Raw genomic sequence first — 14,234 nt, 5'->3', positions numbered from 1 at the left:
ATGTATATATATATATATATATATATATGAATAATTGGTGGGCTCCCTGTGGTATCAAATGACGTCACAACTCTCAATTTTTTTACTTTTTTCTTTTTTTCTCCTTTCCTTTAATTTCTATTCCTTTTTTTCTTTTTAATTTTTCATCTGCTACAAGCAGAAGTAACTATAATGGGCTCGATATAGATTTTAATTTCTATACATAATTTACCAATTTTTTTAAGATATAAGATTTTTTTTGACTATCTATTTATTAAATAAAGGCAGAGAAAACATTTTTTTGCTAAAATCAATCATTCTTAAAATAAAATCAGCATCGCTTAAAAGGGTAATCCAATAATGGATTGAAGATTTGACCAATGTGAATTTAGAGTCCACGATTTCTTGTTCAGCGGTTAACTTTTAAAGAATTCAAAAAGTCACAAGACTTAGTGGTTGTAGTTGCATTTTGTGAAATACAGTCTGAAAACTGCTTTTGAAATATGGAAAAATCTCTAGAAACACACGTTGAGGAATTGTAAGTGCGTGAAGGACCTTTTACGCCTTAAGGGACGATTTTATCTGTATTTATTAAGTTTTTGCTCCTTATTTTTCGTCAGAATGTTAGAACATGGAGTGATAGGTGTTCTGTGTGTAGATGAGCAAGGGCTGGCGTTAACAGGTAAAGATTATCATTTCTTGTGAATTATGTTAAGGATTGATAACGGATTAGAGCGAAGGCATTTAACCCGTGAAATAAAAAATACTAGTCAACGTGTAATAGTCAAAAAGACACAAAAGAAAACAATGGAATTAGGTTGCCTGTCTTGGGTCTAGATCTACTAAAGTGTATTTATAGTCTAACATCTATTTCACGGGTTTAATGACTTCACTCTATTGCATTTGGACATCCTAACTTTAAATATTTTCACGTCAAGTCATGTGGTACATGCTTATTTTTGAAAAAAATGCCTTTTGCTCCATTTCTTACTCTCTTTCTCCCTCTCTTCCCTTCCCTCCCTCCCTCTTTCTGTATCTCTCTCCTTTCTCTTTCTCTCTCTTGTAAATTCTTTCTGTTAAGTTCTTCTTATATTAGATCTAAATCTATGACACACACTAATTTATTCGCATCAGTGAGTGTGAAAGGAGATATTGAGGTTAGCCCTATTGTGAAAATCTCCTAGGATCAAATTAGTAGTTGGTTTTTGCGGAGGGAGAAAAACCGGAGAACCTGGAAAACCCTCAAAGCACAGGAGAGAACCTACAAACGAACTCAACTTACATGCAACACCGAGACCGCCAGGAGTTGGTGAGACACAACACATTAGCAGCACACATCACCCATGATTCCGATTCCAACTTTTATTATGCATGTGCCAACCAGAAATCAGATGTCCATTCTGCTGCTTACATTTTACCCTCTGTCACAATTTCTACCCTCCCCTCCCCTAATGTAGTTCCATGCTTTGGATCACAGGATTTAAAATCTTTTTTTCTAATTTATGATATTTATAGCAAAAGGCACAGCTAACCCAGTTAATGCAGGACCAATATCAAGCTTAACTGAATCTGCGAAGAAGCTCTACCCAGAGATCGAGCCTCAGCCTGTTATTTGTCTGGAATCAGATGCCTGGTAAGCATTGAGAGTACTCTCTTAAGAAATGCATTTATACTTGCCTTTAGAGTGAAGTCATTAAACCCGTGAAATAGATATTAGACTAAGGCCTAGCCTAGGGCAAACGTCGAACTTTCCATGCACCGAACTTAATTGCATCAAAGAATGCTGCCTCATTATCACCTGATATCCATTGTTTTTAATGAGCTCGGTGCATGGAAAGTTCGACGTTTGCCCTAGGCCTAATACTCATTAGTAGACCCTTATTCCATTGTCTTCTTTTGTGTCTATTTGACTATTACACATTGACTAGTATTTCTTATTTCACAGGTTATATGCCTTCACTCTAATTCTTTCATGAAAAGCTAATTAATGGAAAACAATATTTTGTTTTTTTTCAGTAATTTGCTTATCAAATCACAAGACAAAGTAACTACAGCCATTCATAAAGTTCCTTCATGAGTCTACTAGATTGAGATATTTGCAATAATCAGTTGTTTTATCAACTAACAATTATTAAACACAACAATTTGTTATAATAAATCATTAAGAGTATACTAATCATTTTTTCTTGATCTTTCTTATAGTGTCTTATAAATTTCAATTTTATAATCGTATGTAATTACAGTATTGCCGATTTGCTTTGCTAAATGACTAAGGAACTTGAGATTCTGTATGAAAAATTTAAAGACAATATAAAAGTTTTATGTACCTAAATGTCAACCTTAATTTATGTATTTAATTCAGTATATATTATATTGCCCATCTTTCTACTTTATTCTTCCCATTTTCCTTCCATTGTTTCTGTCTCTCTTTAGCATGTCAATTCTTTCTTTTACTAAGGTATTTCAAGCATCACTAGTTTATTTGTTTGTTTGTTTGTTTATTTATTTGTTTACTTATTTAGCTTTACCATTAAAAACCCACGCCTACTTATACAAACGAACTTTATATATAAACACACGTACATATACTAAAGCATGTGGCAATTACAGTGGTTCCTCACATATATATTGATAAGTCATAAACAAAGCTTTTTTTGCGGGTTTTTTTTTTTTGTTGTTCTTTTTTTTTTTTTTTTTTTTTTTTTTTTTTTTCTTTTTTTTTGTACTTTTTTCCTTACATTTCTCTCTGGAGAGAAAAAGTCAGTAGGAGCCGGATAGAGTGTCCTGCAGGCCACGTACGGGCAGGTGTCTTGGGGTGATCGTAAAATTATTAAAACTAATAGTTTGCAGTCTTGACTTCAAAAGTTTCGTTTTCTTTCAAGAATCAAATTTTTGCGTTACCCTTCGAACATTGTGACGATTTAGTCAATTCTGAATAAATAGAAAGTCATTTTGGAAATCATATCCATCCCGCTTTCAGTTTTCTAGTACATAACTAGTTCAATGATTTACGATGTGTCTTCTTTATCAGCTGTTCAAATATGACATATTTTTCCTCTATAACAATCTGTTACTATGGTATCTTAAGATACCTTATATATCTACTTAATTAATCATGAAAGACTTGAATTTGGAAGTCAAATCCTGGATTCTCGTCCGGTCTTTAATACATCACAACCTCCAATTACCCCGAGATGGTTTTATTCACCAAATTTCGACTGACACACTAGAAATTCATTTTCATTGATATTTTAAGTTTATAACTTCAAATTGATTCGTAAGTGCTAGTCCTATTTCCTTGAAAAAGAACAGCGTTTTTGCTATAGTATTTGTTTAATTTTGTCGCTAAGTAAGCCAAAATGGAAGTAAACGAACTTTTTGTATCCGCTTTAAACTACGAGAGACGAGCTCGATGGAAACAGGTAAATACTTTACACTGAATTTTTTCCATTTGTATAATTGTTTTTTCATAAAAACGATATATGATTTTGGTGTGCAAAAACATCGATATGTATTTTTTCTCCGCGATTGTTAGTCTTTATGTGTTGATGTTTTGTGCTAAATAATATTCTGTCTTTTTCAATGGACTCGATTAATAGCGAGCGAAACCAAAATAGTCATAATAATAATTTGTTATTTTTCTTCGACAGGCAGTAAAGAAATACGAAGAAATAATGACACTTCTTCGAGGAAGTAACAATGACGACAGAATAGCTGCCAATTCCTTGAAAATGTTGGTAAGTTTTTAGCATCCTTCCAAGCGAAAATTGTATCGACCGTTGCTTCAATTTGACATTTTGATAGAACTTTTTTTCATTTTCAGGGAAATTTTAGTTCTCTCCTGTTATTATTTATTTCTTGCTCGTTTGCTTCTTTGTTTGCTTGTAATTGTCTGTCTGTCTGCTTGCTTGTGTGTGAGCTCGTTAAAAGTTTGTTTACTTGTTTGTCGTTATGTCTTTAAGTCTGTCAGCGTGTTTTTGTTTATTGTATGTCTATCTGTTTTGCAATTTTTGGTGTATTGACACCAGAATGTCCTCTCATTTCCCCTACAGATGTATGAATGTCATCTTCACTGTGGCGTGGCATATCACCATCTCGACCAGACTTCAGAAGCCATTAAACACTACGTTACAGCAATGAGAGTGATAAGCAGAAAAAAGGTTAGTTTGTATGAAGGTATACGACCATTCACTACCGCACATTTGGCAATGTTTACAAACATAAAAAACCCCTATCCCTTTTGCCAATGACCTTTCCTCCGATTCCTAAAATACTTCTATGCTCACGATGCGCAGATTAATTGCTGTGTTGGTTGCATAACTGGTAAAGTCCTCCATCTTCACGTCCCAGCCCTGGCCAAGATTTCCATATGCCATATACAACAAGGTACATGCCATCCTTATCGTGCTGATTTACTTATACTGCATGCATCCACAATATGTCATATACAACAAGGTACATGCCATCCTTATCGTGCTGATTTACTTATACTGCATGCATCTACAATATGTCATATACAACAAGGTACATGCCATCCTTATCGTGCTGATTTACTTATACTGCATGCATCCACAATATGTCATATACAACAAGGTACATGTCATCCTTATCGTGCTGATTTACTTATACTGCATGCATCCACAATATGTCATATACAACAAGGTACATGCCATCCTTATCGTGCTGATTTACTTATACTGCATGCATCCACAATATGTCATATACAACAAGGTACATGCCATCCTTATCGTGCTGATTTACTTATACTGCATGCATCCACAATATGTCATATACAACAAGGTACATGTCATCCTTATCGTGCTGATTTACTTATACTGCATGCATCTACAATAATAAATCGATTAAGGCCCGAATCGAAGCGCGCGCAGGGACGAGGGACGTTTCGAGGGACGTTACACGTAGGTAGCAACTTTAATTTTCCAGCAGCCATTGCGAAACTAGAATTATCGAAAACTAGTTACCCAATTGCTGATTTTCAATCATTCCCAAAAAATGAAATAACAAAACGAGACACGGCGGCCTTGTTGGATGATATAACAAAAGCGACTAATGACGAATCTTTTGTTAAAATCTTCCAACATGGCGGCTGTGAAAACCATTAATTCTGATCAGCGGAACACGCAAGCGTCGAATTTTACATGCAGAACATCTTTAAATTTAATTTCCACCGATATCCGTATGTAAACCTGCCATTATATTATATGTAAAGTTGATCTTTTTCCTGTTTGTATCATCGACAGGAGAATATGAAACCGCTTTGAAAAAAGTAGAAGAAGCACTCGTTCTTGACTTCAAAAACCCGGTTTGTACCTTACCTTTTCGTCGTACTAAGAGGTGACACGGGATAGGAGAGTGGACACAAGCGGGTTATTAGTTAATTGCGGCTACTTTCTCCCCCCATTCCCCCCACCCCTTTAGTCTTTAGTGCTCCACTCTATCTCCCGCTCTCCGGCCCCCCTCCTTCTGATCCCAACACTAGATTAATTCAGTTCAGGATCTTCTCTTGTCTAGGGCAACCTGCGACCTTTTTTTGAAGAGAATACTCGCCATCTTTGCCACATTGATTTTTTCCCGAAATGCAACATTGGGTCTGCCTTTGTACGTAATTTGGCCAAGTCACTGACTGAGACAGTTTCTAATTCTGTTCTGTTTTACTTTCACACTAGGATCTGTTTTGCATCAGGGCCTGCATTTATTACCTTCTCAATAATAAGAAAATGGTGAGTTGTCACTTTGAATGAGTTTGTGAAACGTAGAGAAGCGGCTTATAAAATGCTTGTTGCGTCATCATGTGACGCATGCGCAGTTGGCAAGTTCTCATTGGTTGGCGATACTTGTGTTCCTTGCTCAGCAGACGAACTCACCAACACTGTTGTCACGCTCCTTTTTTTCAGGCGATGAAAGACGTAAACTTTGCAATCTGGCTGAGAACAAAGCACGTGTGCGCTTGGCTGTTAAGAGGGATTTTCAAAGAAAAGGAGGTAAAGAAGTCTTCCGTAAATGAAATATTTGTAGACTTTTCAGCTCGCTATAGACCAAATTCAAAACTCGCACCGATGTGAGGCTTAAGTTGTGAGCAAAGGGATCTGGCGTGACTCAAAGTAATCTGGCGTGATTCAAAAGTCGCGAATCACGCCAGATTCCTTTGTTCACAACTTAAGCCTCACATCGGTGCGAGTTTTGAATTTGGTCTATTTTCATGAAGAATTAATTGTAAATTTAGGGTGATGTATCTGTATTACACTAGCCTTTAACCTTTGAGTCTCGATTTCTAGTCTCGACGTCACTTGTGATCGAGTCTCCTACTTTATTTATGATTTTTGTCCATGACTTAGATCAGCCAGAAGTTGTTTCAGGGTTACGTCTGTGAGTTAGCCGTGCCCTGACTTAGATCAGCCCAGAAGTTGTTTCAGGGTTCAATCTGTGAGTTAGCCGTGCCCTGATTTAGATCAGCCCAGAGACTGTTTCAGGGTTCAATCTGTGAGTTAGCCGTGCCCTGACTTAGATCAGCCCAGAGGTTGTTTCAGGGTTCAATCTGTGAGTTAGCCATGCCCTGACTTTGATCAGCCCAGAGGTTGTTGTTCAGGCTTAGATCTGTGAGTTAGACGACGTGCCCTAGATTACCCCAGAAATTGTTTGAAGGTTCAACTGATCTGTGCGTTGAACGTGCGATGACTTTGATTAGCATAGAGCGGGTTGTTTTAATTTCAGTCAGTCCGATAATTTTTTTCCGCAGAAAGAGGAAGATGCTCAGAAAGACAGTAATAATACAGATCTTGAAATGGTAATTAGTTTTGACTCTGAAAAAAGAAAAGAAAGTACATGCATATGAACTAGCTTGTATAAGCCCAACCAGCTATAGTATAGCCTGTAGACTGATATACAACAATCGCACAGCATATTATTCTTTGGAAAAAAGACATACTTAAGACGCCATACATAATGCCAGTGTGTCTTGCCGAATCGCGCGCGTCGATCAGTTTCTGAACTGCTTAACATCTGCCCCTATTATTCGATATTTGTCATATTTGCGCAACATAAGCACAATCAGTTATTCTGTATTTTTATGTATTATGCTATATTTACACATATTTTTTTCTTTTTAGGCTTTTAGTCTTGAAGCAAGTGCGTCGGCCTATACAGCCCTTAAGGACCTACCATCATCTGTTCATACCATTCTTAATAGGTAAATGAACTGCATTCCATCATGTATATTACTTACTATCTCTGTCATAAATATCCATTAAGTTATCTTGTATTATGTCGAGGCAGTGATCTTGTGCAGCCGCACTGTTGACTTTGTATGACTGGCGGGGATAAAGTTGAAACACTGGCGAATCTGCGCCCATGACATGTTGAATTTGTTGATGGTGAATGGTGGTTTTGGTGATGATGGTAGTGAGGTGGTTTGTGGTGCGTGGTGCACGGTGATGATGACCGTAATCATATTATCGTGATTCGTAAAATTGGTCATAGTATGATGACTATTATACTATATCATTTTCTAGGTATCTTCCATCTCTTAGAGTTTCCCACACGATAACTCCAAATGATATCTTCAACGAACTTGCGCCAGAACCACAAATCGCGTCCAAATCCAATAAATCTAGCGAAAATTCCCGACACCAACGTTCTCCCGCGAGGCAACACAGATGCAAATCCAGAACGAAAATTGTGAAAGAGAAAGAAAATCCAACACCTAAGGACGAAAGCTCTATCTTTAAAACGTCGGTAGCAAGAAAGCTAAAGTTCCACGAAGGTAGCTTTTTAAATACAAGAACGAAATCGAAACTCACCCTAAATTTACTAGCTGACATGGAACTCTACAGAACAAAAACAAGATCAGTGTTGCCGAGGGACCGGAGTTCTGAGTTCCAGAGGTCAAACTACAGCCACAAAAAACCATTTCCTTCTGATGGAATCAGAGTCCAAGATTTACTTGATGTAAAGATGCATCCAGAGCAGCGTCTGTTGAAAGATAGTGCTTTAAGAACTGAAAAATATCTTGGGGCATCTCAAATAGGAAGAGTGACATCCTATCCCTTAAGCAATAAGGGAATTCTTTCGTATCCTTGCCATACGTTCAAGGTAAGACTTTCTAAGTTGCTTTTGTTTGTGCTTTTAATTTTGTCCTTCTTTTACCAGGCTTGCCATATTAGCTACCTTATTTAGTCATGGTTCCGCAGCTCCCCTTTGTTACCGTTGCTATGTCCCACAAGCGGCTCAACAAATTAACTAGAATAACTTAGAATTTAATAGTCTGATCGCATAAAATTGACTATTATTACTTTTTTCTATTCTTTACTGTTCTTTGAAAAGTAAAAGAAATTAAAATTGCCTCAAAATCCTTTCAGTACTCTTTAAAATATAGATACTGTCGTAGTTGTTCATTGGACAAGATTTTAATTCCACTAGTAAAACTGTTGCAACACGTTGATTGGCTCGCTATTTGGTCTGTGCATGGGGGAACCATGAATTGCCCATATTTCAGTATTAAAATTTAGCAACCCTGACGCTACAAGTCGTTTTTGTTTCAGGCTCAACTACCAAGAAGACACGGCGAACAAGAGAGGCTTTATCCAAGGTTATTTACGAACAAACCACATCGAAGTATCTTTTTATTTTAATTTTTTATTAAGAGATATAGTGCTAAGCAATTTTCTTTTTCCACAGGTTGTGGACGCAAAATCAGTACCCGGTTCGAATACCAGACATCAAAGGGTGTAGATCAACTACTGACTTAGAAAGTACATAAAGACAAAGAAATGAAATTTGAGAGGCCAGGACTGTTTATTAGATAATTCAAAAACTCCTTAAATAAATAAAATTTCTGGCAAATTTGAGTGGTTTCTTCGGTAAGTTGGGGCGATATATAGCCGACACAACATCGAATGAGCTCGAGCAGGGACATGACAATAGACATAGTTTTCCCAAGGTTGCGTTCGCATCCAACTTGACGGGCCACAAAACTGAAAAACACAAATTCAGCAAAATTGAGAAAACAGTTTTGTATTTAAAGAGGAGTATAATCAAATTTATGAATTGTTACCCAAAATTTTTTTATAGCAATACATGAAAATACTCGTGTTCTGGTATCGTGGCCCGTCAAGTTCCTTATATCTTGTTTGCGCACGCAACCTTGAGAAAACGGTCCACTTCTTCGGCTACCAAAATGTCATCAGTACGAACAAGTGAAGCGTTCCTGTGCGCATACGCCGAATCTTCGAACGATTGATTTCGAGAAGAAAACAACTCTGCGATCGCATCACAAAGGGTATCTTTATTTTGCAATATTGAGATTTCATTCAAATAAACTTAAATCTTTGTTAGTATGCATGTGATTTTTCTGGAGCGAATTTTTAACAGGACCATTCCTTCAAAGGTTGATTGTTAACGCATAATATGCTAGAAAGCTCTGTTTGTTTTAATTTATATTATATAATTATTATGAATAATCAAAAATAACCAGGACCATACTTCCAGACATCGAATTCTGAACCGTCGTATGGACTGAATTTACGTCATCTCATTTGCATATTGATATTTCAAATGTTTATATCTCTTAAAAGAGAGGTCCACATACAAAATATTGCAACCATACTACTACACTGTTCACATATAAGTGATTTTTCCCGTGACATACACTTTAAAATATTGCAATTAGGAGTTTGGTGCCGAGGGTCAGGAATTGACACAGGGAGCCCAAGCTATTATTATGAGTAATAGACCGTAGAGAAGGAAGGCCAAAAGTGAAAGTAAAACTGCCTTCTAAAAAACGCTTCGCATCATAACAGTCCTAGTTGACTTTACTACAGCGAAACTGAAGAAAGAAGAATAAATAGTCCTGCATCGTTTTGAAAGCAAGTTATGACAAGAAAGGCAAATAATTGCTGTTTTGTCAGGAAAATTCATGTTCAAAGCAGATAGACTGATCATTCGAATACAAGCGGTTTCATACAAACACAATGGGCCAAAATCATGTTCGCTTTATACAGAATTTGGGTTCAGGAAGTTACGGAGAAGTCTATAAAGCAAAATGGGACGGTAAAATAGTCGCTGCGAAGCGAATTCATCCGCTGCTTGTTCGTTTTGACCCAGGAGGAGAAAATGGCGTGGGTGGCAAGATTTGTGAATGAGTGTGAGCTTCTTCGACGTTTGGACCATCCAAATATTCTCAAAGTGCTTCATATTATCCATGAACCAAAAAAACCTCCAATATTGATAACTGAGCTACTGGACTGCGATCTTGGAAAGCATTTTAGTGAGAATGAGGCAGTTATACCTCTTGAAGAACTGGTTACTATTATGCTTGATGTTGCCAAAGGGTTGGAGTACTTACACCTACAAGACGTGCCAATAATTCACAGAGATCTTTGCCCCAAAAATATCCTGCTAGATAAAAGTAATCCAGCTTTATTACGCGCTAAGATATGTGACATAGGGTTGGCTAAGATTACGAACGACATTAGTAGAGAGTTTTCGCCTGTTCCAGGAACGCAAGCATACATGGCACCCGAGACATATGGTGGGCTTAACTCTCTGTATTCGATCCAAACTGTTAGATATGGCACCGAAATAGATGTGTTCTCTTTTGGTATGACTCTTCTTGAAGGAATCATTGGAAAACCACCTTTTCCTAAGGAAAATCCCCTCGCTAAAGACGAAGGCAAGTATCTTAGTTAATATTCATAACTTTCCCCAAAAAAATAGAAATGCTCAAGAAAATGTTGTCTTTTTTTGTCAATTTTTGAAATATTTTCCCCGCGGCTCATTCTGACTCATTTATAGTATATTTTTAATAATTATTTTCGATATTCACTTCTATAATTGACGCACTAGCGTCTTCTGCGTATTGACTGTTTACATATGCTAATCTTTATCTTTCGATCTCGTGTCATCCAGCCCCACACCCTGGGGTGTTTTTTTGTCTAACTGTAGTTTGACAAGACTCGCATGATAAAACAAGTAAATGTAGAAACCAACTCATGCCAAGGCATATATTATATATCAGGGCATTCAGTGAAATTGGCTGTAGGCCAGTGTTAGAAAAAATTTGCTCTTTGAATAATTTGGCCCTTGGGCATTTTGGAGGGGTTTTTTTGTTTAAAAATACCACAGGGAGCCCAACCACAGCACTTGCTCCTTTATTTATCTCTTTTATTGATCAGTTGATATCTAGCGCTGATTTAATTTTCTTTCTACATTTACTTTTGTTTATGCTTATTCTGTATTGCTGGCTTTCACTACACTTCATTTCTTTTCTTGTGTGGAATGCTCATCAGCTGAATCGCAAGTTTCAATAGGACTCTTTCTGGTTGACAACACATAATAATCTTTAAGGATTAAGTTTTTTCTTTATATTCCAATTGGAAGTATTATATTTTTATGAAATTTTGTAGGTGTCTGTGATATCATACAATAAACATCACTTCATACATTTCTTCATAAATAAACTTCATGTTTTACTCTTTTTCTATTAAACCCAAAGGTTCGCTGATGGACTTAACGTACATAACTTGTGGTTAGAGTCATTTTATGATATTTTTTCTTCAATACTGAGTATAAACTAGTGGATGATTACAAATACAAAGAAATGTATGGATCGATGTTTAGTGTTGAGTGTATTATGTCACAGACTCCTAAAAAATTCGTAAAAATATAATTTCTTCCCATCTGAATATCAGGAAAAAACTTTAAACCAGTGATTGTTAGACCTGTAAGGGTTATCCCAGCAAAGTTTCAGCTGAATTAAAATTTGGATGATTTTCATGCTAGCTGTCCCCTTTAATCAATTCCTATGTATAACTGTCATAAATTATGAATCTTGCTTTCTGATTGGTTGGGAGTGCATGGTTTATGCACTATACAAAAATAGAACACTAGTGGCTTAGCCAATCAGAACGCAAGATTGCAGTAAGTGTCTTTAAGCTAGGTCTTATTTGTACAATATTTCCTCTATTTAGCCCCTGGGGGCTTATAAGGAAAGACTTAATTTTTAGCACCCTAGACTGAGGCCTCAGTCTGGGCTTAATAGAGGAAAGGTTATTTTTATTGGGGGGGGGGAGAGAAGGTTTTTTCTTCATAAATGGCTCTGATGTCTACGGATTACTGTGATAGAGTATGTACAAAAAAAAAAAAAGGTTGTTTATCTTTAATAGGGGATAGGGCATGGGAGGTGTAGCAGTGAGAGAAGCTCACTCTCGCCAATTGCGGAGCCGGGTTGAGTTCCGCTTGAGTCGGCGTCGATTGTGAGTAGGAGTTGTTGTTGGTTCTCTCTGTGCTTCGAGGGTTGTCGGGTTCCTGGCTCTTCCTCCCTCAAAAAAATCAACTCAAAATTTCCAATGGAATTACAGTGGAGGAATAGCTACTGTAGGACATTGGCCACTGCTATAATCCCATTTATTTATTTTAATTATTTATTATGTTATTTTAAATAAATTCCTTTGTCTTTTAACTGACAAGAAGCAACAGTGCATTCACAAACTACAAGCAGACTTGAGAGAAAAGGGAGAAAAGACAACCATGAGACAAAATAGTGTTTGATGCTTGGAGGATAACATGAAACAAAGACCCAGGGCATGAAGAGATTGTAAAAAAACACTGTCTGATGATGGCTTCTTGAAAGTTTGAATATAGTTGGGAGGTTTTTTGTTGTGTTTTTGGGGGGAAGGTTTTGAAAGTTGGATGAATTAACTCAGAATTTTGATTGAAGGGAAACTGATTATTAAATGGATTCACTAGGGAGGGTTGAACAAGGCTTGTTTAAAGGCCAGCACCAACACAAGGGGAAGCTTGCGCCAAAACAGCTGTTCTCTGTCCTGACACGCTCCTGGGTTAAATCCTGTCGTTTTGTAGAACAGTACACTTTAAGGGAAACTAAACGCTTGAAGCAAATCGATCAGAGCATGGGAAAAACTAGTTATAAATCCAACAAATAATTTGATGGCTCAAACTGGAGTACAGGTTGTTGTGCAGCAATAAAAAGTTGCAGTTTAACACATGAGGTGAAAGCTTGCTCCCGAAACACGATTACTGCAACCAGATTTGCTCCTCAAGCTTTTATGCTCCATCATATTAAACCATTTTGATAGAGTGAGCAAAACCCGGCAGCAAAAGTTTTGTTGGCACACATTTTTTTACCACATGAATCTTGTGGGTGTACAGACGAGGAGCTGTGATATGGGAGCATGTCTTGCGGGCAGCGTGTTGGGGGACGATGTTGCTTAGGAGCGTGTTGCTGGCAGCGATTGCTGGAGCAAGCTCCCTCACATGTGCTGCATTAGATTAATACACCCCTTGTAGCTTGGATGTAATTATTTCCCAATGAGGACCATGTTGTTCCTTCTTGAGTATAAAGATTCGGTTTGAGAAATAACATAATCAAGATTGCAGTGTCATCTCATTCTGCAACTGTTTAAAACAAAGAATAACTTCAAAGGGAATGGTATAATATTTTTGAATGCAATATCCCAAATCAGTGTTAAAAGTCAGAATAACCATACCCAGTCTTAAAATGGAAAACATAAAAAATTAAACAAGGTAAAGGGTTATACTGGATAAATGGGGGCAGGACAAAAGGTAAAGGCAAGGTTCTAGTAATGAATAGATGGGTGAATGGTGTGGATGATGACGAGGATGGGAGAAACAAAGGAAACCATGAGTGAGTTGAAGGATAATAATTTTTCAGATGCATGATTATTAATAATTGATGGATGATAGAAGGAGGATGGGTAAAAAGATAGCCAAATATGAAAAGCTGTATGGGACTGGATGAGAGGATAGGAGATGAGGACAATTATGTGGAAAGACTGAACATGCAGTTTCCAGGCTTTTCTTTTCGTTTTAGATAATCGTCATCAGATGATTTTCAGTCACAAAAAAGGAAAACGTTTTGCGAAGATTTTTTCCATACTGGATTCCCGTCAGAAGGAACGGAATCCATCCGCGAACTTGAAGAAATGAATCTCGACGAGAGACAGCAGCCACGTGATGACCTCCACCCGCAAGGGCAAAGATCGCAACAAGCGTGCGGGCATCACTTCTGTAACCTTGACACTGGCCTAGTTGTTGGTGGATATAGGTTCATTTTTCTTCACATTGGGAGCCACAAATCCCAATAATGATGAGGGCGGATTTAGTATCGCGGTTTGCCGGAGGACTTACACAATTTGGCGCGATGATATGTCAGAAATTGTTTCTGTGTCAAAGACAAATATCAAAAAGGGAAGATGCGA

At 37.2% G+C, this 14,234-nt stretch overlaps 2 protein-coding genes and 1 pseudogene across 3 annotated transcripts; all 3 read left to right on the top strand.

Annotated features, from left to right (window-relative positions):
- Positions 1 to 413: 413 nt before the first annotated feature.
- LOC116289328 (ragulator complex protein LAMTOR5 homolog) lies at positions 414 to 2,149 on the top strand. The gene is made up of 4 exons (XM_031696218.2): positions 414 to 517; positions 600 to 661; positions 1,495 to 1,612; positions 1,996 to 2,149. Exons 1-4 carry the CDS (start codon positions 483 to 485, stop codon positions 2,054 to 2,056), a joined length of 276 nt encoding a protein of 91 aa, XP_031552078.1. The 5' UTR covers positions 414 to 482; the 3' UTR covers positions 2,057 to 2,149.
- A 937-nt stretch (positions 2,150 to 3,086) lies between these two features.
- On the top strand, positions 3,087 to 9,329 carry LOC148908897 (uncharacterized). Its single transcript, XM_089034782.1, has 12 exons — positions 3,087 to 3,401; positions 3,630 to 3,716; positions 4,032 to 4,139; positions 4,275 to 4,365; positions 5,241 to 5,302; positions 5,667 to 5,720; positions 5,895 to 5,981; positions 6,737 to 6,784; positions 7,107 to 7,186; positions 7,509 to 8,088; positions 8,538 to 8,584; positions 8,674 to 9,329. Exons 1-12 carry the CDS (start codon positions 3,339 to 3,341, stop codon positions 8,753 to 8,755), a joined length of 1,389 nt encoding a protein of 462 aa, XP_088890908.1. The 5' UTR covers positions 3,087 to 3,338; the 3' UTR covers positions 8,756 to 9,329.
- A 476-nt stretch (positions 9,330 to 9,805) lies between these two features.
- LOC148908896 (uncharacterized) lies at positions 9,806 to 12,536 on the top strand (annotated as a pseudogene). The gene is made up of 2 exons (XR_016120845.1): positions 9,806 to 10,666; positions 12,463 to 12,536. The product of XR_016120845.1 is annotated as an uncharacterized LOC148908896 (transcript).
- Positions 12,537 to 14,234: the final 1,698 nt, after the last annotated feature.

Source organism: Actinia tenebrosa, unplaced genomic scaffold (genome assembly GCF_029948245.1).
Source record: "Actinia tenebrosa isolate PJP-AT-01 unplaced genomic scaffold, QUT_ActTen_1.0 PGA_scaffold3__52_contigs__length_22856419, whole genome shotgun sequence".
Lineage (NCBI taxonomy): Eukaryota > Metazoa > Cnidaria > Anthozoa > Actiniaria > Actiniidae > Actinia > Actinia tenebrosa.
Note: the sequence above shows the minus strand (reverse complement) of the source record. Positions and strands in the feature narration are given on the sequence as shown.

Excerpts from the sequence above, each read along its gene's own strand:
- LOC116289328 (XM_031696218.2), top strand. The coding sequence starts at position 483 with ATGGAAAAATCTCTAGAAACACACGTTGAGGAATT. Across the intron at positions 518-599 it reads GAAACACACGTTGAGGAATT|AATGTTAGAACATGGAGTGA; the intron begins GTAAGTGCGTGA and ends ATTTTTCGTCAG. Across the intron at positions 662-1,494 it reads GCAAGGGCTGGCGTTAACAG|CAAAAGGCACAGCTAACCCA; the intron begins GTAAAGATTATC and ends TGATATTTATAG.
- LOC148908897 (XM_089034782.1), top strand. The coding sequence starts at position 3,339 with ATGGAAGTAAACGAACTTTTTGTATCCGCTTTAAACTACGAGAGACGA. Across the intron at positions 3,717-4,031 it reads CCAATTCCTTGAAAATGTTG|ATGTATGAATGTCATCTTCA; the intron begins GTAAGTTTTTAG and ends TTTCCCCTACAG. Across the intron at positions 5,303-5,666 it reads TTCTTGACTTCAAAAACCCG|GATCTGTTTTGCATCAGGGC; the intron begins GTTTGTACCTTA and ends CTTTCACACTAG.